At 50.4% G+C, this 22,061-nt stretch overlaps 4 protein-coding genes across 10 annotated transcripts; 3 read left to right on the forward strand and 1 right to left on the reverse strand.

Moving 5' to 3' along the window:
- Positions 1–223: 223 nt before the first annotated feature.
- On the forward strand, positions 224–9,665 carry LOC117583613. Of its 4 annotated transcripts, none has more exons than XM_034272050.1 (7): positions 224–426; positions 509–589; positions 1,254–2,338; positions 3,220–5,403; positions 5,483–6,801; positions 8,011–9,425; positions 9,456–9,665. In XM_034272050.1, the coding sequence occupies exons 3-6, from the start codon at positions 1,723–1,725 to the stop codon at positions 9,412–9,414; spliced, it is 5,523 nt and encodes a 1,840-aa protein (XP_034127941.1). In that variant the 5' UTR covers positions 224–426; positions 509–589; positions 1,254–1,722; the 3' UTR covers positions 9,415–9,425; positions 9,456–9,665. The 4 variants fall into 4 exon arrangements, with proteins under 4 accessions (XP_034127941.1, XP_034127945.1, XP_034127943.1 ...); XM_034272054.1 differs by having other exon boundaries at positions 3,220–4,244; positions 4,287–5,403; positions 8,011–9,665; XM_034272052.1 differs by having other exon boundaries at positions 3,223–5,403; positions 8,011–9,665.
- On the reverse strand, positions 9,587–12,971 carry LOC117583202. The gene is made up of 4 exons (XM_034271406.1): positions 12,448–12,971; positions 10,927–12,388; positions 10,553–10,879; positions 9,587–10,408 (listed from the first exon to the last, which is right to left on the reverse strand). Exons 1-4 carry the CDS (start codon positions 12,898–12,900, stop codon positions 9,666–9,668), a joined length of 2,985 nt encoding a protein of 994 aa, XP_034127297.1. The 5' UTR covers positions 12,901–12,971; the 3' UTR covers positions 9,587–9,665.
- A 155-nt stretch (positions 12,972–13,126) lies between these two features.
- LOC117583758 lies at positions 13,127–14,099 on the forward strand. The gene is made up of 2 exons (XM_034272288.1): positions 13,127–13,759; positions 13,815–14,099. The coding sequence occupies exons 1-2, from the start codon at positions 13,172–13,174 to the stop codon at positions 14,070–14,072; spliced, it is 846 nt and encodes a 281-aa protein (XP_034128179.1). The 5' UTR covers positions 13,127–13,171; the 3' UTR covers positions 14,073–14,099.
- Positions 14,100–14,481: 382 nt separating this feature from the next.
- On the forward strand, positions 14,482–22,024 carry LOC117583756 (zinc finger MYM-type protein 4). 4 transcript variants are annotated; one of them, XM_034272282.1, is made up of 12 exons: positions 14,482–14,786; positions 15,057–16,090; positions 16,157–16,426; positions 16,492–16,548; positions 16,625–18,441; positions 18,678–19,753; positions 19,818–20,203; positions 20,270–20,395; positions 20,461–20,582; positions 20,649–20,778; positions 20,834–20,933; positions 21,004–22,024. In XM_034272282.1, the coding sequence occupies exons 2-12, from the start codon at positions 15,112–15,114 to the stop codon at positions 21,176–21,178; spliced, it is 5,238 nt and encodes a 1,745-aa protein (XP_034128173.1). In that variant the 5' UTR covers positions 14,482–14,786; positions 15,057–15,111; the 3' UTR covers positions 21,179–22,024. The 4 variants fall into 4 exon arrangements, with proteins under 4 accessions (XP_034128173.1, XP_034128171.1, XP_034128174.1 ...); XM_034272280.1 differs by having other exon boundaries at positions 14,482–14,843; positions 21,004–21,178; XM_034272281.1 differs by having other exon boundaries at positions 14,486–14,616; positions 21,004–21,178.
- Positions 22,025–22,061: the final 37 nt, after the last annotated feature.

Here is a 22,061-nt window from a genome sequence, read left to right on the forward strand (position 1 = left end):
TCTTTTCAGTTTAAAAATGGAAAGATGCGTATTGGTTAACTCTGTCGTCAACTTAGTTTAGTTGCTTAGCCTGTACTAATGGGCTATTTTCATTTTATGTGCAAACAAAAGCAAGATGTACAAAATATATTAAAATATTTTCAAAATAACTGACAGCAGCCACAACCGACAGAGTTGCTATTTCGATCACAGAAATGAAAATGCACACGCATCTCGCATAGTTTTAACATCGCCAACTGCGAGTAACGTAATTTCATCTAGTTTGTGGATCCATGTGTGTTTCAGTGAGGCAAAAGCTTGTCGCTTATGCACCCACCTCCCAGTCAACAATAACAACAGTTAGTTGCGTATCATAAAGTTCACAATTATTTCGTGCGGTGCGCGAGGTCGCAGTGTTAACACCATCGCAGTCTAATGATTGAGCAGGTAAGGCTTATTCCGTGCATATCATAAACACAATTGTACTGATGCTTGTAAAAACACGTTCTGTGTGTCTGCCCACCCACAGGTCATCCTGGTTCTGGTCCTTTGATTCTGTAATCTGAATTCGCTCGGAGGTTCTCTCTCTGTGCATGTGTGCGTCAGAAAAGTAAGTAAACAGTTATGTTTTTAAGAGTGAGAGGTTAGCATTTTGTGAAACCCAAAGCTGGAGAGCATAGTTTAAGCATTTTTTGCAAACTCAATCACAAATCAGCTAAAATCAAAACCCTGATAAGAAGGTATTGGGCATTGCCATTGGGCTGTCCGGTGGCTTCATACGTAACAGAAAGAAGTCAACATAAAGATTCTGCTGCAAGTTTATCTAGACCATAATTGGCATAAGCGGTGCATGGATTCTTGCGTATCTATAAATAGTTTTATGTTATTTCGGAGATAACAAAAACCTTCGAAAACCAAAAATGGTATCAAAATTCAATATATGCTTGGTGTGACCGCATGCACAGCATAAAATATACCAGACGGCTCCAAAATCACCTAAAAAAAGCTGAAACATACGCATATACATATTGATCAAATAAAGTTTTGATTTCATTTTAAATTACCTCATACTTTATATTGGTCATCTAATATTTCTAGTCTTAAATGAATAAATGAAAAAGGTCTTTTTTCCGGGCCTGAATGAATGTATATGGTACGCCCACATGTTAAATTCTAAGCATCCTTCACAAACAAGTTAATGCACGCATTTTCCTATCCCTCTCATATTTTGTCTTTTATATCTGTACCCAAAAAATATTTTTAATCAATTTCAGATATCTGTGTTCGGGCAGCACAAACCGTTTTAAAGATTACAAACGTCAACGGAACTGCCATCCAATTAAATAATTGAAAATACCACCAGGAAATACTGAAAACTAGTGCAAATAAACGCGCGAAAATAATAACTGCGATTGCAAATGTTTAAATGTATAGATAATCAGGAGATTATAAACATATGGAGTGAACAAAGATACAAAACAACAAACAATAGATATATTGCAATACAGAAGCAACGATTCTCAGACGTGAGAAGCAAAAACCAAAAGTGGAAAAATACCAAACTCTGGTCCAGGCCAGAGTGTAAAATGCGCAAAACTTTGTTGTAAAACGTTCAATAGCGAAGAAGCGTTGAAACGAGACGCGAGGAGTTGTGATTAGTGAATTAAGAATATTAATCCGTTTTAAGTATAAAGACAAAAGCACGCGACCTGGTGGAGTGACAAGTGGCCGAGAACAGACAAGATGTTGCCTGCCAACGGGGGGGACTCGAAGCAGAGCCAAGTGAATCGCAAAATTTCCATTCCGAATATTACCATCATACCGCGCAAGAGTGCCGAGGAGATGCGTTTCCTGCCCATCGCCGCCATGCCCACAAAGCATAACTCCAGCATACACATTAACAACGTTCAATCGGCAAAAACCAACAACAATAATAATATCCACACGGCAATGAAATCCACACTGACCATGACGCCTTTGAACATGAACATTGTACAAGCGAGTGGAGGGAAAACCACCAGCCTCGAACCAGGAGCCGTGGCTGCCATTCAGCTGGTGCCCATGCCTGCCACAGGCGGCGCCACAAACCATCATCCGAACCTCCTGGCCATTATAAGGACATCCGGCAAGACCGCGATGATAAGTGCCACTCCACCGCATGCCCAGCCAATCATGATACGTCCTAATCCAGCCATGCCCCGGCTGTCACATCCGAGCAAAGGAACTTTCACTATCAACAGTAGCAATGGTTCGACCACTGTTAAAGCCTCGTCAATCGCCAGCGCCACAAAGACAGTCGCCAGCAGAACATTAGCAGAGTTTCCCAATTCGATGGCCGCCATGACGGCACCAGCACCAGGTGAGTGAAGTTTCATTTTTGTCTCCAAAGTTATGTAATGCAGGAAGAGATCTTTCCATGCGAGAGATTTGACAGATCCGTGATATTCTGCGTTCGTTTTGAGCCTCTGCTTGAGTTCGGTTCGGTTTAGTTTCGGTTTTGGTTTCAGTTTCGATTTTGGTTTCCAGCCAGCAGGCAGCAGCAGTCGCCGCTCTCGCGCGCGTCCATTCCATTGTCGGAGCGACGGCAGCAGCAACAGCAATAGCAACGACATCGACAAACGACAACGACGTGTGCGTAGATTTTATTGTGTGTTTTTAGTTTACATGTTCTGTGGCTGGTTTAGCTGGCATTTTGTTGCACATTTCATAATCGTTTAGGAAGCGAATGCAAAACTTAATTGAATTTCGAGTGCGTGCGTGTGTGTACAGTTTGTATGTTTGGAGCAGAATAGTTTGCCGTGCTCTAGCCCTACCGTAAATAGTGTATTTTTACACCATCGAGGGAAACGGGGAATCGATTGTCGGATCAAAGATTTTCTGCTGAAGAGCGCAAGATAAAATACACTCGTAGAGTGTAGAGCGGTTCTTGTGTTGGATTTTGTAAAAAAAATTTTCTTTTTTATCAATATCACCATTGTGGAGTGGCGAAAAGAGGTGCAGGGGCAGGGGCATGCCTGGGGTAGCAACAACAACAGCAACCAGAGAGTGACGATGGTGATGATGACGATCAGGTTTTTAGCAGCTGCAATAAGCAGGCAAACCAGGGCAGGGCAGGCAGCGGTGGGAAAACACACACACACAACATTCGATTTGGATTTCGCGAGGATCGGCCCGGGCATAGTCCCGTACCCTACATTTGTGCAATAAACATTTCAATAATATTGTTGCTTATATTTGCAGCAGCACCTGTACCTGGTTCAGTATCAGCAACTCCAACGGCAATTGCAACGGCACCCGTATCTGCAACTCTACCTGTACCTGCCGCTGGCTCCGTAACAGCTGCATCAGTAGCAGCAGTGGCAAAGGCAGTTCCATCGCCGCAGCAGCAGCAAATCTCACTGATCGGCGGGCAGCCATTGAAACCACGTGCCCCGCTTATACTCAGCAAGGTGGCTGTCGATAAGCTGCGCATTAAGATCAATCAGGCAAGGGTCAATCCCAATGCCATCATTGTCAGCAAGGCGCTTGAGCAGAGCAGTGCCGCCCAAGCGGAAGGAAAACTTCAACCCACGCCAATTACCGTGAACGACATGACCAAGACATGCTCGACGCAGCCAGCAGCATCAGTTGAGAGTGGCAGTGGAAGCAACAGCAGCAGCAGCAACAATCAGTTCATATATCCGAAAAAGGCGTTACCACTACCCAGCAGCAAGGACACAGCCAAACCCAAGACTTCCGCATCAACAACAACCATTGAGAGCAGCAGCAACAACAACAAAGAGAAAGACAACAAGAAGAAGTGTCCCATAAATGCCCTGCCTCTCTCCACATCAAAGGACATGTCAAAGGCTCCGCCCGCCAGCAGCAAGATGAGCCCCAATCCAAATCCCAGAGAAATCACCATGCAAACCGTCATCAATGGCCCTCCACAGAAAACGGAACAGAAAGCAGAACAGAAGATGGAACAGAAAACAGAGTCCAAGTCAAAGCCAATGGGCATGGCCCAGCCGCCAGCAACGCACAAAGTGAAGCGTTCCAAGTCATTTGTGTCGCCTGAGGAGGTGGCCATAATGCGAGCCATACAACGGCGTCGCTACTCGGTGGCCAGGGAACCCCAAGCACCTGCAAAGGAGCCTCAGGAGCCTGTAAAGCAGCCACAGGCACCCGAAAAGCTGCCCCAGGCAGCCGCAGAGCAGCTTCAGGCACACGCAAAGCAGCCCCAGGAACCCGTAAAACAGCCCCAGGAACCCGAAAAGCAGCCACAGGCACCCGCAAAGGAACCACAGGAACCCGTAAAGCTGCCACAGGCAGCTGCAAAGAAACCTCAAGCACCCGTAAAGCAGCCCCAGGAACCCGAAAAAGAGTCTCAGGCAGCCGCAACGGAGCCCCAAGCAGCCGAAACGGAGCCTGTTGCACCCGCAAAGGAGCCTGTTTCTCCTGCAAGCGATCCCGTGGTATCCGATAAGGAAGACGACGCCGTTGTCATGCTTGAAGATCCGCCCATTGTGACAATCACAATCGACACCGATGATAGCGACGATGAGGGGGAGAAGGAGCAGTCGGCAAAGTTGCCGCCGATTCTCTCCACAGCTGCACTGACAGTCACAGCCATACCGGGATCAGCTAGACGCACATCCACACCGAACAGCATCAGCACGAGCACCAACACTGGTACAGCACCGAGAGGCATCTCCAACACTGGTGCCTCTTTGGGCAAGCTGGAATCGCGCAAGAACTCACGAAAGAACTCTTCGACCAGCAACGGCGGCACTACGTTGTCTTCCTACAGGAAGAGTTCCCATGGCAGCATCAGCATCTCAAGCAGCAGCTGCTCGCTCAACAGCGATGTGGAGGAGGTTGTGCTGCCCGCCAAGAAGCGGAAGGAAGAGCCAGCGATGCACAGGAAGACGCAGACGATAAGCATAGTCAAGGCGGAATCTGTGTCCAACGAAGATTTTGAGCGGTCGCTGCGTTGTGAGGAGGCGTTGGTCCATACGCCCGAGTCCTCTGGCCCCAGAGCCTCCTCCGCCAAGGTGCCTCAGCGTCGGCCTGTGCCTCTACCCACGCAGAATGGCCACCACCAGGCCAAGGCGCACAAGACGACCTTCTTCATGATTCCCACGCCCCCGTCTGGAGCCAATGCCATTTCGTTGAAGAAGGCGATGCTCAACAACCTGCAGATGCTGTGTTGGCGCCCACAGCAGCCGGCCAGCCTGCAGAACTCCTCGCTACGCTTCGACATCAACCGCTACAGCCTGCTGCAGCTGAACGAAAGATGCGAGCCACGCCATGGTCCCGCCAGCTACTTCGAGCGCGCTCTTTTCGACCGTCCCGGCCGTCGGCCCACCGACAGCCTCCATCCGCTGCTGTATCTGTGCCAGCGATGCAATTGCCATGGCCCTGCCGCTGATTTTCTGGCGCCACGTGAGTAATGGGGTTCCAAGGGGTGCCGCACGGCTCAAGGGAATCGTCCTTCAATCTAATCGTTCCTCTATTTCCACAGATTACTGTTCCGTGGGTTGTGTGCGACGAGCTCAGAAGCGGCGTATGCCCGCCGTAGTCACATCCCAGAGCAAGATGCCCAAGAAGGGGCTGACGCCGCAACAACAGCAGCAGAAGAAGCTGGAGCAGCTGCAGCATCAGCGGGCCAACCGGGCGGAGCTGGAGCAGCGGCGGATCACGGCCTCCAAGAGGCCCTTCCGCTGGACCGACTACATGAAGACACATGGGCCAGAGTTGACGGCACCCATTCATCTGTTCTTCAATCCGTTTCCACGCAACGCCAACTGCTTCGAGCGTGGCATGAAGCTGGAGGCCATCGATCCAGAGAACTGTTCCCTTTTCTGTGTGTGCACCGTGTCGGAGGTGCGTGGCTATCGGCTTAAGCTCAGCTTCGATGGATACTCCAGCATGTACGACTTCTGGGTGAACGCCGACTCGCTGGACATCTTTCCGCCAGGCTGGTGCGAGAGCACAAATCGCATACTGCAGGCGCCCAAGGGCTACTGCTCGCAGCGCTGGAGCTGGAGCCGGTATCTGGTGAAGACCAACGCCAAGGCGGCACCCCGCGTACTCTTCCCGCACTTGAACCACACGCCGTACAAGCGTGAGAATCGTTTCCGTCGTGGCATGCATCTGGAGGCGGAGGACCTCAACGACACGGGCAAGATCTGTGTGGCCACGGTGGCGGACATACTGGACGAGCGCATACGCGTCCACTTCAACGGCTGGGACGACTGCTACGACTTCTGGGTGCACATCAGCTCCCCGTACATCCATCCGTGCGGCTGGCATGCCGGTCGCCAGCAGCTGATTGTGCCCCCCAGCTACCACAACACCGTCTTCAGCTGGGAGGACTTCTCGCGTCGCAAAGGCGGCATTGCAGCACCCGAGGATCTGTTCTCACCGCGGCAGCCCATGGACTTTCAGGCGCGCATGAAGCTGGAGGTGGTGGATCAGCGCAATCCCTGCTTGATCCGTCCGGCCACGGTGGTCACCCGCAAGGGCTACCGCGTGCAGCTGCATCTGGATTGCTGGCCCAACGAGTACTACTTCTGGCTGGAGGACGACAGCCCCGACCTGCATCCCATTGGCTGGTGCGAGGCCACACAGCACGAGCTGGAGGCGCCGCCCGGTTTCCTGCAGGCCCCCGCCCAGATGCCCTGCGACGTGGAAGGCTGCCGCGGCTTCGGAAATGCCAAGCGCTTCAACCTCAACGTTCACGCGCTGCCCGACTGCTGTCCGTATGCACCCGTGAACTGGCGCCAGTGGCGCTCCAAAACGGTGAAGCCGCCACGCGTGGCACCCGATCAGATCAGTCGGGTACCGCTCCGCGAGCCAAAGAAGTTATCTGTTGATAATTTGCTCCCGTCGCCACTGTCAACCTTTGGGAAAGGATACAGACGGGAGGGCCTGCCAGAGCTGATCATCGAAGCGGAGCGAGTGGAGCCGGACAACGCGCAGATAGTCATCGAGGGCGAGTGCATGATAGAGGACGAGGCTCAGATTGTCATCAAGGAAGAGTGCATCGAGGAGGAGCGGCCAAAGCTTATCGTCGAGTTGGAGGCCAAAATCGAAGACAAGCCAGAGATCAAACCCAAACGCAGGGAGACGATACCCAAAGCCAAGGACATCAAAGAAGATACCAAGGCGGTCATCGAAGTTCAACCGGAAGAAGTCTACTTATTTTATGTTTTTTACCAACTTTTTAAACAGTTAAGCCGCCCCTAATTTCTGCGATGTTATCTTGAAGTGTTTAAGAAAGTCATTATTCATTTACCTGTATAAAGTCGTGAACATAAGCACAATACCTGTTGTTTTGATGCGATTCAGTGAAGAGTTTTCTTTCAGCTGCAACACTCTTTTCAGTTTAAAAATGGAAAGATGCGTATTGGTTAACTCTGTCGTCAACTTAGTTTAGTTGCTTAGCCTGTACTAATGGGCTATTTTCATTTTATGTGCAAACAAAAGCAAGATGTACAAAATATATTAAAATATTTTCAAAATAACTGACAGCAGCCACAACCGACAGAGTTGCTATTTCGATCACAGAAATGAAAATGCACACGCATCTCGCATAGTTTTAACATCGCCAACTGCGAGTAACGTAATTTCATCTAGTTTGTGGATCCATGTGTGTTTCAGTGAGGCAAAAGCTTGTCGCTTATGCACCCACCTCCCAGTCAACAATAACAACAGTTAGTTGCGTATCATAAAGTTCACAATTATTTCGTGCGGTGCGCGAGGTCGCAGTGTTAACACCATCGCAGTCTAATGATTGAGCAGGTAAGGCTTATTCCGTGCATATCATAAACACAATTGTACTGATGCTTGTAAAAACACGTTCTGTGTGTCTGCCCACCCACAGGTCATCCTGGTTCTGGTCCTTTGATTCTGTAATCTGAATTCGCTCGGAGGTTCTCTCTCTGTGCATGTGTGCGTCAGAAAAGTAAGTAAACAGTTATGTTTTTAAGAGTGAGAGGTTAGCATTTTGTGAAACCCAAAGCTGGAGAGCATAGTTTAANCAGTCGGGTACCGCTCCGCGAGCCAAAGAAGTTATCTGTTGATAATTTGCTCCCGTCGCCACTGTCAACCTTTGGGAAAGGATACAGACGGGAGGGCCTGCCAGAGCTGATCATCGAAGCGGAGCGAGTGGAGCCGGACAACGCGCAGATAGTCATCGAGGGCGAGTGCATGATAGAGGACGAGGCTCAGATTGTCATCAAGGAAGAGTGCATCGAGGAGGAGCGGCCAAAGCTTATCGTCGAGTTGGAGGCCAAAATCGAAGACAAGCCAGAGATCAAACCCAAACGCAGGGAGACGATACCCAAAGCCAAGGACATCAAAGAAGATACCAAGGCGGTCAAAGAGGAGGCAAAGCCTAAGATAGTCAAACGACAGGATGAAACGACAGCTAAATCGAGTGAGGCAATGCCCAAACAGAAGGAGAAGGAGACGATACCCAAAACCAAGGAGGTAAAGTCCACAGAAAAGGAAGCAAAGTCCACTGCAAAGATCGTGCCCAAGGAGCCCAAACCCACACCCAAAGAGACAAAAGCCACGCCCAAGTTGAAGGAAACGAAACCCACGCCCAAAGAGAAGGCAGCCAAGCCCACAGCACAAAAGGCTAAGGAGACGAAAGCACCGGCTGCACGTAAAGTAAATGCGGAGGAGCCGGTGGATCCTCGCTGCATCACTATTGCCATGCCCATTGTGAAGGACTATGGGCCACAGCTTGTGCACAATTATCGTCTCTGGCAGAAGAACAGCGCCTTTGCTCTGAGCACGATCAAAAGCAATCCCCTCTACTGGACCAACTGGGATGTGTACGAGTACGTGGAGCGTGCCCTCGACTCTCGCAGCATTGCGCAGACAATATTTGACCAGGACATTGATGGACGGGCGCTGCTCATGCTGGGACGCAATGATATCAGCGATCATCTGCATCTGAAAACGGGCCCCGCCGTTAAGCTCTTCTCGCACATTGTCAACCTTCGCATTGCGGTCGTCTGCAAGTTCAACATGACCTGCTCGGGCTTGGACATTTTCAACTTCGAGGATGTCGACGCGCTAAATCAGAAGACGGTCACAAAGCAACGGGTCGAATGCAAGCAAATTCCACTGCAACAGTCACAGCAGAAGAATCCTCAGCAGACAATGAACAGCAGCAGCAGCTATGAGCTGGAAGAAGAGTCGGACGATGATTTTGATGAGGATGATGACAGTGAGGAGACTGTGGGCGAGAGCGTTAACAAACTCGAACTGGAGGAAGAGCATGTCGGTGTTGAGGATGAGGAGGACGATGAGTTGGACAATGAGGATTTTCAGAGCATCAATCCCATCAGTTTGACCCACGATGACAATGACGATGATTCGGATGTGGTGATGCTGCCGACGCCGCTCAAGGAGCGGCATTGCATGACCACAGCAACGTAGGCGTCCCGCCACTCCTCTTCACTCAACTTCACACCTCTCCACTCCACTCCGCTTCGTTGATTAATTTTTGATAAGATTTTTGTTGTTGCATCCGGCATATTGGCGCACGTTTTCGGGTATTAATTATATTATGTAATATTATAAAATAGTATTTAAATGTTTAAGCGAATCGTAAAGCGATCATTTTGATTTCCTAAATATATATTCAAAATCTCAATAAAGAACCGACGTACCCACGTCTAAGCTTGGAACTATCGGCATTCGTTCTTGCTGGACTTCGGCTTCGACTTTTGCGTATCCATGCCACAACCACAGCCAGCGCTGGTTGATCTCCCAACTCGAGAACGCCTCTTCGAATGACTCGTTTGATGCTGAATTGAGGAACTGACTCCACAAGCTCCAGCCAGTTTATGTTGCTTCACCACAACTATAGAGCTCTCTTCTGCCTTGCGACAGGCGCCACCACCACAAGCCAGGTGGAGAGCTTGCTTTAGGACGACTTTAGAGCTGCACTTCGATTGCTTGAAACCATTGGCTGTTGGATTCTCCTGCTTCACTGCGACTTTAGGGAGTTTTTTTGCCTTCTGCACAACTCCACAACCACAACCCATGTTGGTATCTTGCCGCCGCAGAACTTGAGAAGAGTTTGATGGATTCGATTGCTTGTAGAAACTGGCCACAGGATCGTTCTGCTGCTTCGCCATAAGTGCACAGCTGTTCTCTGTCTTCTTCTCGACTCCGCAACCACATTCCAAGTCGACATCTTGCTTCAGTATGCCTCGAGAGCCGTTGGAAAGGTGCGACTGCTTGGAGGAACTGGCCACAGGATCGTTCTGCTGCTTCGCCACAACTGCACAGCTGTTCTCTGTCTTCTTCTCGACTCCGCAACCACATTCCAAGCCGACATCTTGCTTCAGTATGCCTCGAGAGCCGTTGGAAAGGTGCGACTGCTTGGAGGAACTGGCCACAGGATCGTTCTGCTGCTTCGCCACAACTGCACAGCTGTTCTCTGTCTTCTTCTCGTCTTCTCTACTGCTTCGCCGGCCGCCGTGATCTACCCGCTTGCCCCGCGCGCCGCTGTTCCGGTCTGACTGCTTGTAGAAACTGGCCACAGGATCGTTCTGCTGCTTCGCCACAACTGCACAGCTGTTCTCTGTCTTATTCTCGACTCCGCAACCACATTCCAAGTCGACATCTTGCTTCAGTATGCCTCGAGAGCCGTTGGAAAGGTGCGACTGCTTGGAGGAACTGGCCACAGGATCGTTCTGCTGCTTCGCCACAACTGCACAGCTGTTCTCTGTCTTCTTCTCGACTCCGCAACCACATTCCAAGCCGACATCTTGCTTCAGTATGCCTCGAGAGCCGTTGGAAAGGTGCGACTGCTTGGAGGAACTGGCCACAGGATCGTTCTGCTGCTTCGCCACAACTGCACAGCTGTTCTCTGTCTTCTTCTCGACTCCGCAACCANCACGCTTTCTCGCGTTTTCTCTGTCTTCTTCTCGACTCCGCAACCACATTCCAAGCCGACATCTTGCTTCAGTATGCCTCGAGAGCCGTTGGAGCGGTGCGCCTGCTTGGCGCACCTCGCCACAGCATCGTTCTGCCGCTCCGCCACAACTGCACAGCTGTTCTCTGTCTTCTTCTCGACTCCGCAACCACATTCCAAGCCGACATCTTGCTTCAGTATGCCTCGAGAGCCGTTGGAAAGGTGCGACTGCTTGGAGGAACTGGCCACAGGATCGTTCTGCTGCTTCGCCACAACTGCACAGCTGTTCTCTGTCTTCTTCTCGACTCCGCAACCACATTCCAAGTCGTTCTGCTTCGGCAAGTCCGCACAGCTGCTGTCTGCCTTCTTCTCGATTGCACAGCCACAATCCAATTCGGCATCTTGCTTCATTATGCCTCGAGAGCCGTTGGAAAGGTGCGACTGCTGGGATGAACTGGCTATGGTATCGTTATTCTGCTGCACCAGGACTACAGGGCAGCTATCTACCTTTTTCAAGACTTCACTGCCACAAACCAAGTAGTTATTATGCTGCACAACGTCTTCACAACAGCTCGAATAATTCGATTGCTTGGAAGAACTTGCCATTGATTCGTTCTTCTGATTTACCTCGACTCCAGGGCAGCGCTCAAGCTTTTGCACGACTCCACAGCCACAAGGCAAGTCGCCAGCTAGCTTCAACATGATTCGAGAGCCGTTCGAATGGTTCGATTGCTTAGAAGAACTTGCGATAGGATTGTTCTCCTGATTTTCTGCGACTACAGTGCAGTTCTTAAGCTTCTGTTTGTCTTCACAGCCACAATCCAAGAAGCTATCATGCTGCACCTCGTCTCCCGCGCAGTTTAAATAATTCGATTGCTTGGAAGAACTTGGCATGGGATCATTATCTTGCTTCCGCACAACTACAGGACAGCTCTCCACCTTCTGCACGACTCCACAACCACAATCCAAGTCGTTATCCTGCTCCACCACGGCACCCGGGCAGTTCTCCAGCTTCTGCATTGAGCGACCACAATCCAAGCTACTCTTTTGCTTCAGCAAGACTTTCGGACAAATCGAATGAGTGGATTGTTTGGAAGAACTGGCCATGGGATCCTTATGCTGCCAGCAGCAGGCAGCCTCCGGTTTGTTGGAGCCAGAGCCGAGCAGATAGCTGGGTGATTTCTGCTCGGCTGCACAGGTACATTCCGGGTCCGTTTCGTTCGCACCTTTTCGAATTGTGAGAGAGCCATCCACTGCGAAATAAATGTCGTCAAAGATTCGAGCCACCTCAACGAACTGCTGGAAGCGCTCCATGTCACAGTAGCGCAAGTTGTTGGCCATTTGGTACTTCTTGAGGGCCTCTAGCAGCTGCTTGTCGGGCAGGATCTCCTCTTCCTTCAAGATGATCATCAAAGCCTTTAGCTCGCGAACGTTCAGGCGAAGAAATGCTTTTTCGTTCAACACTTTGGTGATAATGGGAAGAATTTTCTGCCGGAATGGATTCACAATTAACGTTTGCGAGAAAGGATGTAGCTAGGGGGGCTTACATTTGCCACCAGTTCCATTATGATGGGACTGTTGTTTTTATTGGCCAAATGGAATATCTGCAGCACCACTTCCATGGGCCACTTCTGCGCGGACAGCTTGGTGAGGTAGCAGTCAATGAAGTCGTACATCCTGTGCTTCATGGCCAGCCGCATCAGTTCGCCGCAAATCTCCAGGTTGATGGCGTTGCACACCTCGTAAGTGTATATGTACCGAATGAGCGCCTCGTAGGCCTCCGGCGAGGCATCGTCCAAGTCGATTACTCGATTGTTACGCTCAAAGCACGGCGACCTGCACAACCGCCCAAACTCCGCCGAGGCGGACACAAGCAGGATCTCGTGGCATCTAAACACTCGATGGCAACGACTGCTTCCGTCCCAGTACCAAACGCACACCTCGCAGTCGGACAGCTGACCCGAGCGCAGCATATCCAAACGACGCAATTTACAGTTCATTTTTGAAACTTGAATTTTGAACTGTCAAAGAAATGTGTAAAACAGAAATTTAGTCCGAAAATGTTTGTGTTTCTCCTGTAATTTTGATGAACGGAGCGGGAATGGATGAAGGCAAGGCAGAATGCAGCAGGCCAGGCTTCTCCTGGTCCAACCTCGACTGGCAAAAGATTTTCTTATTATTGTTCTTTCAGTCTTGTCAGGTCTGGCAGCTTGGCAGTCTGACAGGCAGTTTTCACCAACTTCTCGGGCACTTAAATCTAAATTATTTCCGATGTCGCGACATCAGCAAAACAGCAGCCACGACCATGTGGACAGCAGTGGGGCGGGGCCAACGTGCAACGTTTTAGATCAGCCATCAATGGAGGTGTCGTCAGATGACAAGAGTGTGAACTCGAGTCGCATCCGTAGACTCGAGTACTTGCGCCGTGCCATCGACTGCGACTGCCAGATCCATCTGCAGCACATGTCCGTAGCGCCTGATGGACAGTCGGGTAGCGTGAGCTACAGGACGTTCGACTGTCATCGCATATTCCTGGCCACAGCCTCCGAGAAGATGGAGACGGATGTGTTCAAGAATGCACACTTCAACGGTGTGCTGGAGATGGACGGCGTGTCGCCGGAGAGCGTTCAGATTTTTCTCGAGTACATTTACACCTTCGAAGTGGACTCGCCGCTTGTCGCTCTCAAGATCATTTGGGACATATTCATTCTATCGAATGCCTTCAACATCCCCGAGCTGATGTCCGCCTTCTTCGAGAAAGTCAAAGAGCAGGATTGGCCCCTGGAGGATGTAATCCCTGCCTTCGATTTGGCGTTTCGGCAATGCGGCATGCCAGAGCTGGAGCATCGATGCCTGGATGTAAGTGGAACATCAGACTATATCCAGAGATTCTATCCACTCCATTCCCTCCCAGCTAATCATCCCCAATGCCAGGAAGCTGATCAACGATGGGAGCCTCATGAAAATCCAGCTTTACTCCCTCAACTACATCATTCAACTGTGGATGGCTACGGACGCAGTGCCCAGGGAGCGACTGGTGCAGCTGCTCCAGGAGTACCAGAGGGCGAATGGTCTCAATTTCAACAATTTTGTGACATTTTCGCATTTCACAAAGATCATACAGCACTTTCCAGACGTCCTGCTGGATGCTGAGGGGTCCATAATTCAGTAAATAATAATAATGATAAATAACGAAATAATGAATGATTTGCAGTATTATTGGTGCTGCCAACTCGTTCCAGTTACGGTATTTTTATGGGCAGGTGGTTTTTTTTTGCGTCATTTGGCATCGTGTGCCCGGCATCAGTGCTTCCAGCATTACAGAGTCAACAAAAGCTACTTTCAAAAAACACTATTTTGAGCATGAAAACTGTTACGCAGTTTCATTTTTATATTATTTCTGTGACTCAACATCCGCATTAGACAACGAGAGCGAGTTAGCATTTAAATGGGTTTTACATGTACTTGTGTAAGTATTTTGAAAATTGTACAATCAACTCGATGTTAAAACTGCTAGAAATAGCTTGAAATACTCCAAAAAAACAGCACAATTATGGTACGCCGCATTGTATTGGGATACACTGGTGCGCCATTTTTCTTGTTTGACATATGAAGCCGAGTTACAGTGGCCAGAAAAAGTTATAAATTGCATATTGCAAAAAGTGTAGATAATTAATTAAAAGGGCCGAGCAAACCGTTTAGCAGACCCAAGTGATGTGCGTTCTTGTTGCAGCAATGAACGGCAGCTAATTGTTGTATAAAACGTGATTTAGATTGTCGTGTGCCCAACGTCGGGTCCAGGGGCAGAAGATTCCGAATAAATATAACAAAAGAGGCGCCATTCCTGAGAACCCCAAAAAGGCCCATCCAGTGGATCAGATAAAAAGTAATGAAAACGCATGAACCACATGTTTTATGGGCATTATGTTCCCCGTTTACATGGGTATGAAACAGTTTTTTGTGGCGCATGTTTTGTTTTTTCGTGCACTGTACACCAGTGTGTAGTCAGTGCGTTTTGCGTTTGTGTGTGTGTGTGTACACATTTTAGGCGGTAATGGTATGAGGCCCTGGCCAACCAGCCGATACCGCGATAACTATCGCCATCGATAACCGCAAGTAAACGTTTGTTTTGTTTTTCCTTTTCATTGAATTGCAGTTCATGTCGATATAAAGAAGCGCACACAGCATTTGTCCATTGAATAAAGTAGAAAATGGAGGAAATATCCAGTTTAGACTCTTTCGGGCCAGACTCCAATGCCCAGCCAGAGACAGAAACGCCCCGACCAGAGGAGCAGAGCCCCCGCGGAGAAGCCGCCGGGGAGGAAGAGCAAGCGCCCATTGTTGCAGAACAAGACACTCCCGCCTCGCCGCCTGCAGAAGACGCTGCTGGAAGTGTCGGGCACGTCGCGGTGGAAGTGCCCAATTCCAACGAAGACTCTGAAGAGGCAGCCGCCGCCGTCGACACCGCTGTTGGGTCAGTCGAAGTCGATAAAGATGCCGCGGAGCCAGAGGAAGACTTTGAGCAAATATCGGAGGGCTCCCTGGACGCGTACGATAATCAGTCGCAAGAGAAAGTAGACAAACACGCCATTCCCGTTCCACCACAGCAAGACACAGCAGCAGAGGGAGAAGCAGCAGAGCCAGAGGCAGACGCGGAAGCGGATGCGACAACACCATTATCATCCGAGCCAGCAGCCGACGATGCTGATCCCCCCGAGGCCGATGCACAGCCAGAAGCTGAAGCTGGCGATGAAGAAGAGCAGGATGATCGCGAGGATGCTAGCATGGCGGAGGCAACCGATGAAGCCGATGCCCTAAAGCTCACGGATGCTGCGAGCGAACAGGAGGCCGATGCAGTAGACGGTGCTCCGGCTTCCAATGAAGCCATGGACGTGGATGAGGGCGAAGCGGCCAACACTGAACATTCGCCTCACGAGACAGAAGCCGCAGACGATGTGGAAATGCGCTCTCCGGGCGAGGACGACTCCCACCACGGTGACGATGCTGAGCCGCCCGAAGGTCGGGACGAGGTAGACAATAGCTTGGAGGAGCAGGAGAACGCTGCAGATGCCGACGATGCAGATGGCGAAGGGCCTGCGGAGGATGAGGACAATGCAGACGCCGACGGAGACGCTGAAGCGGAGCCCGAAGAAACAGCGGAAGACGCAGGCGAAGCTGAGCATGGCGATGGTAGCCCGCAAAACGAATTTTATCCAATGAAATATTTGTCACAAAAGGTGCTTGAAAATATTTTAGATACCGTCGAGAATGTGCTGGAACCCGAGGAGTCTGATGTTTGCCTTATTCCCGATGACAACGAGACAGAGGTGACCGAAGCGGAGAAGGAATGGGCACGGGAGAACGCTGAGAAGGTTGCAGAGGAGGAGATAGCCGCCGAGCAGGCCACCTCCAAGACGCCAGAGATCGATGGGGCAACAGCCAATGACGATGTTGCCGACCCAGAGGATGGCGACGTAACCGTCGCTGCAGAGCCTACAGAAGATGCGACAGACGCCCCTGCGAATGGTATGTAATCCGCTTAAGCTTTGCTTTCTATCTGTCCTCCTGCACCTTGTCTTTCCATTGTCCAGATGCTCAGGCTGATGCAACAGCTGGGACTCAGCCGACGGCATCAGAGGATGCTGAAGGTGAGTTGAGGATGGGAATTGAATGGCACCTTCCATGACGATTACTAATGCTTATCCACTCTCTTCGTTCCCTTAGATGATGTCCAGCACTTACTGTCCAATGACGAGGAGGCTGCTGGCGATGCACCCGACGCAGATGAGCCGACGGCCGAGGAGGCGGCCAGTGACACAGCGGGCGAGGCTGGAGCCCCACCCAAGATCATCATCAGCTGGGTGGTGGGCAGCGTGCAGACATGTCGGCAGTGTGGGATCGAAAAGAGCTGCGGCTTCCGTTACAAGCGTCCAGAGGAGCTCAAGGATGACGAGCAGGATGCACCGGAAGAGGCGGTAGCGACTGTCAATGAGTATCTCTGCGACCAGGCCTGCTGCACGGCGCTGCTGGGTGAGCAGCCGGGCAAATACTTTGTTAGACGCAAGAAATTCCTAGTCGAGGAGGTTGCCGGGTCCGCTGCGGACAGCAGCGAGGAGGCCCCAGCCGATGTGGAAGCAGATGAGAGTGAAACAACGGCAGAGGGAGAGGCATCGAGGACGGAGCAACAACAACGAGACTGCCTGCAGTGCAAGGAGCAGACGAAATGCAAATACCTCATCAGGCAGGACCAGGACACGTACTACATCTGCAACGACGACTGCTTTAATCTCCTCAATGCCGAGGAGCCCGACAAGTACAAGCTGAAGCGGCACTCGATCCGAGTGCGCAACATTGGAGCCACCACCATACAGGCCTCTGCCAAGAGGCCAGAGACCAGCGTGGTGGCCCGCACGAACGTCGAGGCTGAGGCCACTCGACTGGATCGCATCGAGAGCTTCCGGAGGCGCTGTGCCGACTGCACGTCCGAGATAGACTTGAACGAGCGCCAGCTGATGTGGGAGACGATGGACTTCTGCAACGAGGTGTGCCTGCGCAGCTACCAGCTAAGCATTGGCTCCAAATGCGAGACGTGCAAGCAGGATGTGAGCTCCATAGCCCTGGGCAAGTACTGTGTGCGGTTTGGGTTCGAGGTGCGACAGTTCTGCTGCGCCGCTTGCCTCAACACCTTCAAGAAGGGCCTGAAGACGTGCTCCTGCTGCCAGAAGGACATCAGCAGCGGGCAGGAAGGTTTCCTGGCGCCGGTGGGCGATAAGGATCAGTTCAAGGACTTCTGCTCGCAGGTCTGCCTGCGCCGCTACGACTGCATGTGCAATCCCAAGAAGAAGCTGCGCACGGACTTGTGCGGCGTGTGCAACAACGAGAAGCCGGTGCGCGTCGAGATGCTGCTGGACGACAAGGAGCACTACTTCTGCTCGAACCCGTGCTTCTCGGCCTTCAAGTTCGTGAGCAACGTGAATGCCGATGCCTGCGCCATGTGCTGCAAGTACTTTGAGCGCAAGAGCGCAGAGGCCTACACCATCTACAGCGACCAGCAGGCGCCGAAAGTGTTCTGCTCGCGCATCTGCATAAACATTTACATCATTGTGAATCGGCACATTGTCTCCTGCCAGTGGTGCAAGGTCAAGAAATACAATTTCGATATGATCTACCAGCTGGCCAGCGACCAGGAGACCCTCACCTGCTCCATCAACTGCCTCACCATGCACGGCGTCAGCTGCAATATCTCCGCCCGTGCTGTGACCAAGTGCGACAACTGCAGCCAGTTCAATACGCCGCAGTATCACCTGACCATGTCCGATGCCTCCATGCGCAACTTTTGTACATATCAGTGCGTGATGCAGTTCCAGAATCAATTCTCCCGCACGCCCCTAACCCTGGACAGCGACACCCAGCCGGGCAGCAGCAACTCGCAGCAGTCGTCGCCCTCATCTGCGTCTACGGGCATGATGCGTAGCGGCAACAAGAATTCCACGGCACCCTTTCCCACGGGTCTGCCCAAGCGCGTCAAGTTGAAGCTGTCGGTAAGTGCAATTCTAATAAAATGAAAATTCAAAAGCAGTTGGCCAGTGTAACTGTTAGAATATGACAATTATTACTGTCATTCCATGCCAGTGTGCGAAAACATGCAACTTTAGAACCGATAACAACAATGGAAAATCATCCCTGCATGTCAACCAACGTCTTCTTAAGTCTTGATGTCTTGTTCCTCAAGAGGCTGCTAAATATATCTTTTTGATCGCTGTTCTTCTGCTTTTAGAACGCCAAAAACAATTCGATGCCCGCCAACAAGAAATCCCTTGGCAGTGGGACCGTGGTGCCAGTCATTGCCAATGTCACATCGCTGGCCACAGAGAACGACGCTCGCGGAGCAATGCGGCGCAAGCGTGGTCGCAAGCTAGACTCTCCACCACCGCTGGCCATGATTCCGAGTATGCAAGGATCATCCCAACTGGGAGGATCTCAGGGTCGTGGACGGCCGCGCAAGCACGTGGATTATGGTGCACGTTCGCCGTCGCCAGGTTTGGCGGGTGGCCCAACAGGGGGACAGATCACTGCGCGACGAAACACAGCCACAGGCAACAGCATCGTTGATTTTGCGGCTCCCATCACTGAGACGAAGATTATCACGGTGCCGCCATACCCGAAGGCCGTGCGCAATGTAAACATCAGCTGCAAGCCCATGATGGTGTCCACGGGCGAGCAGTGCACGCCGTCGATGCGCGACTGCGGAACGCAGACGGACAAAGACTATTCCAACAAGGTGTTGATTCCAGTGCCAGTGCCGATATTTGTGCCACAGCCCATGTACATGTACTCGGCACCATTTCCCGTTCCGGTGCCCATACCGCTGCCCATCCCAGTGCCGATCTTCATACCCACCACACGCAACACAGCCCAGGGTATCCTCAAGGAGATCAAGAAGATCCAGGATAAGATGCCCGAGGATCCGCTTGAGGCGGAGCTGCTCATGATGGCCGAAATGGTGGCCGAGGAGAAGCACGACTCGGACTCTGATTCGGACAATGAAATCAAGCCGGATCCGGGCCTGGTCACTCTGCAGTACCAGAACAGCCTTGAGTCCGTCAATCAGCAGCAGCAGCAGGTGGTAGATGTCAGCGGCGCTGGCCACAATCCATACGGCGACGATATGCTCCAGATTGCCCTCAAAATGGCCGACTACGACAATCATCACCAGTCGTCAACGGTGGACCTGGAGTCGACAATGACGACCAACACAATCACCAATCAATCCCCCATGGGACACGACGCAATGGGACAAATGAGTGTCCACCATTTGGACCAGCAGCACCACATGCTGGATTCTACAAGCCGGTAAGTCGTTCAGAAATTCCGATCCCTAAGCTAGAATTATAACTAACTGGCAATCTTGTTACAGCTCTCCCCGTGGCCGCAAGCGTGGAAGTGGCTCTGTCATGGACTCACCTAATCGTAACAGCCGTTCGCCGGTGAAGAGGCAGCGTGGCAACGAAATGGATCACTCGGCACTGCAGCTGCAGTCACAGCAGGCCCAGCAGCCTCAGGAGAAGCCCGACGCCCAGATGTTCCTCAAGTACACGTTCGGCGTGAATGCGTGGAAGCAGTGGGTGATGACAAAGAACGCAGACATCGAGAAGAGTTCGATGCGCAGGCGACCCTTCAAAACGGAACTGCTGCAAATGACTGCCGACGAGCTGAACTACTCCCTCTGTCTGTTTGTGAAGGAGGTGCGCAAGCCGAATGGCACGGAATATGCGCCAGATACAATTTATTATCTTGTTTTGGGTAAGCTAACGCCTTAGACGTTTCACGTGTTCCTCTATGTAACGCCCTTACGCTCTGCTCTTGCAGGAATCCAGCAATATTTATATGTCAATGGACGTATCGACAACATCTTTTATGATGCATATTATGAACGTTTCACGGAGTGCCTGGATGAGGTGGCACGCAAGTTCTCTGTCCTCTACAACGATTCCCGTAAGTTCCACTTGAAGTTGTGTATTTTGGAAGTTTATTTATTTATTGGCATTCTTCACCCACAGAATATATTGTTACTCGCGTGGAGGAAGAGCATCTGTGGGAGTGCAAACAATTGGGAGCCCATTCGCCGCATGTGCTGCTCAGCACACTGATGTTTTTCAACACAAAGCACTTTAATCTGACGGTAAGGGTTGGCCTACACTTAAGCCTTCTTCCGGGCTATTTGTAATACTTTTTGTTTGCATTTTAGACCGTGGAGGAGCACATGCAGTTATCCTTCTCGCACATCATGAAGCACTGGAAGCGCTCATCGCAGAATTCTAAAGTTCCTGGGTCACGAAATGTGCTCTTACGTTTTTATCCACCGCAGGCGGGTCTTGGTAAGTTATAGCTTGAGTCATAACCAGAACGAATGCTAATAGTTTCACGTACCAGATGCTAATCCGCGGAAGAAGAAGGTTTACGAGCAGCAGGAGAACGAGGAAAATCCCCTGCGCTGTCCCGTCCGTCTTTACGAATTTTATTTATCTAAATGGTAAGTGGATTTGATCGTACAATTCTGCTTACAATCATTCTTCTAACGATATTCTCTGCACTGTTTATAGTCCGGAGAGCGTAAAGACACGCAACGATGTGTTTTATCTGCAGCCTGAGCGTTCGTGTGTGCCCGACTCGCCCGTTTGGTACTCGACCCAGGCACTCGGGCAGGACGCCCTGCAGCGCATGCTTCATCGCGTGAAAATGGTCAAGGAGATCAACATAGCGCTATTGACTACTTAATGTTTAGTTGGTCAGCAGGAGCAGATAAGAAGCATAAGCAGCAGCAGATATATGAACGTGTATGTGCTAGTATAATTGCCGGGCAAATAAGGCCTGAATCGGAGGAGTACTTTTCAACTTTGTGCTTAGCACAAACTTGTTTGCGGGCAAAACCAATTAAAGCTAAACAACAGAGAGAGAGAAAGCGGGAGAATAGGTCTAGACCCTCCTGCCAAAGGGGGAGATTGAAAGTGCTATACCATAAATTCTGTTTTTACTTTTTACTTTACTTTAATTTCTAATATTTCTTTTTGTATTCGTTTTGGACAGCGTCTAAAGAGGGCTGAATAAGAGTTGGGGTTGTATACATTTTTAAACGATAACCAAGTCTCATCCTAATCTCACTTGAAATACGAGAAATTCGATAATAATACACTAAACAATTCATTGACACGAAGACACGCAACCACAATTTCATTAGTTTTAGTTACTCCCAAGGCAGAAAGCAAACACACACAAAAACCACACATTTTTAGTCATTAATTAGATTGTGTTTAGCGTTAAGCAGAGCGAAAGGCAGTATGTATGATGCGCCCGTCAGAGGAGGGAAGGGGAGGGGGTGCAGCTATCCCGGGATAGCTAACGTAGCACCTAGTAGCACTAGCCCCTTCAATTGTAAGTGCATGTATGTATGTACATAAACATAAACCGATAAACGACTATAAATAGGATACAAAAAAGTAACAATTTAGCCGCTTAGCTGTTGTTGTTGTAAGTGTTTTACTTTTAAAAAATGCTGTACTCTCCTTAATTGCAACAACATCCATTATAAACAACAAATACAAACATACATACTGTAAAATGAAATGTGAAATTGACTACTACTGGGAGATCCATCACCTTT

Source organism: Drosophila guanche, unplaced genomic scaffold (assembly GCF_900245975.1).
Source record: "Drosophila guanche unplaced genomic scaffold, DGUA_6, whole genome shotgun sequence".
Lineage (NCBI taxonomy): Eukaryota > Metazoa > Arthropoda > Insecta > Diptera > Drosophilidae > Drosophila > Drosophila guanche.

What these genes read in the sequence shown, in the direction of transcription:
- LOC117583758 (XM_034272288.1), top strand. Translation starts at nt 13,172, where the DNA reads ATGTCGCGACATCAGCAAAACAGCAGCCACGACCATGTGGACAGCAGT. An exon ending in TGGAGCATCGATGCCTGGAT is followed by an intron (nt 13,760 to 13,814) that starts GTAAGTGGAACA and finishes ATTCCCTCCCAG; the next exon opens with CTAATCATCCCCAATGCCAG.
- LOC117583202 (XM_034271406.1), bottom strand. Translation starts at nt 12,900, where the DNA reads ATGAACTGTAAATTGCGTCGTTTGGATATGCTGCGCTCGGGTCAGCTG. An exon ending in TAATGGAACTGGTGGCAAAT is followed by an intron (nt 12,389 to 12,447) that starts GTAAGCCCCCCT and finishes CCATTCCGGCAG; the next exon opens with AAAATTCTTCCCATTATCAC. An exon ending in GACAGAGAACAGCTGTGCAG is followed by an intron (nt 10,409 to 10,552) that starts TTGTGGCGAAGC and finishes ACAGCTGTGCAG; the next exon opens with TTGTGGCGAAGCAGCAGAAC.
- LOC117583756 (XM_034272282.1), top strand. Translation starts at nt 15,112, where the DNA reads ATGGAGGAAATATCCAGTTTAGACTCTTTCGGGCCAGACTCCAATGCC. An exon ending in TGTCCTCTACAACGATTCCC is followed by an intron (nt 20,396 to 20,460) that starts GTAAGTTCCACT and finishes CTTCACCCACAG; the next exon opens with AATATATTGTTACTCGCGTG. An exon ending in TCCACCGCAGGCGGGTCTTG is followed by an intron (nt 20,779 to 20,833) that starts GTAAGTTATAGC and finishes TTCACGTACCAG; the next exon opens with ATGCTAATCCGCGGAAGAAG.
- LOC117583613 (XM_034272050.1), top strand. Translation starts at nt 1,723, where the DNA reads ATGTTGCCTGCCAACGGGGGGGACTCGAAGCAGAGCCAAGTGAATCGC. An exon ending in CATGACGGCACCAGCACCAG is followed by an intron (nt 2,339 to 3,219) that starts GTGAGTGAAGTT and finishes TTATATTTGCAG; the next exon opens with CAGCACCTGTACCTGGTTCA. An exon ending in CGCTGATTTTCTGGCGCCAC is followed by an intron (nt 5,404 to 5,482) that starts GTGAGTAATGGG and finishes CTATTTCCACAG; the next exon opens with ATTACTGTTCCGTGGGTTGT.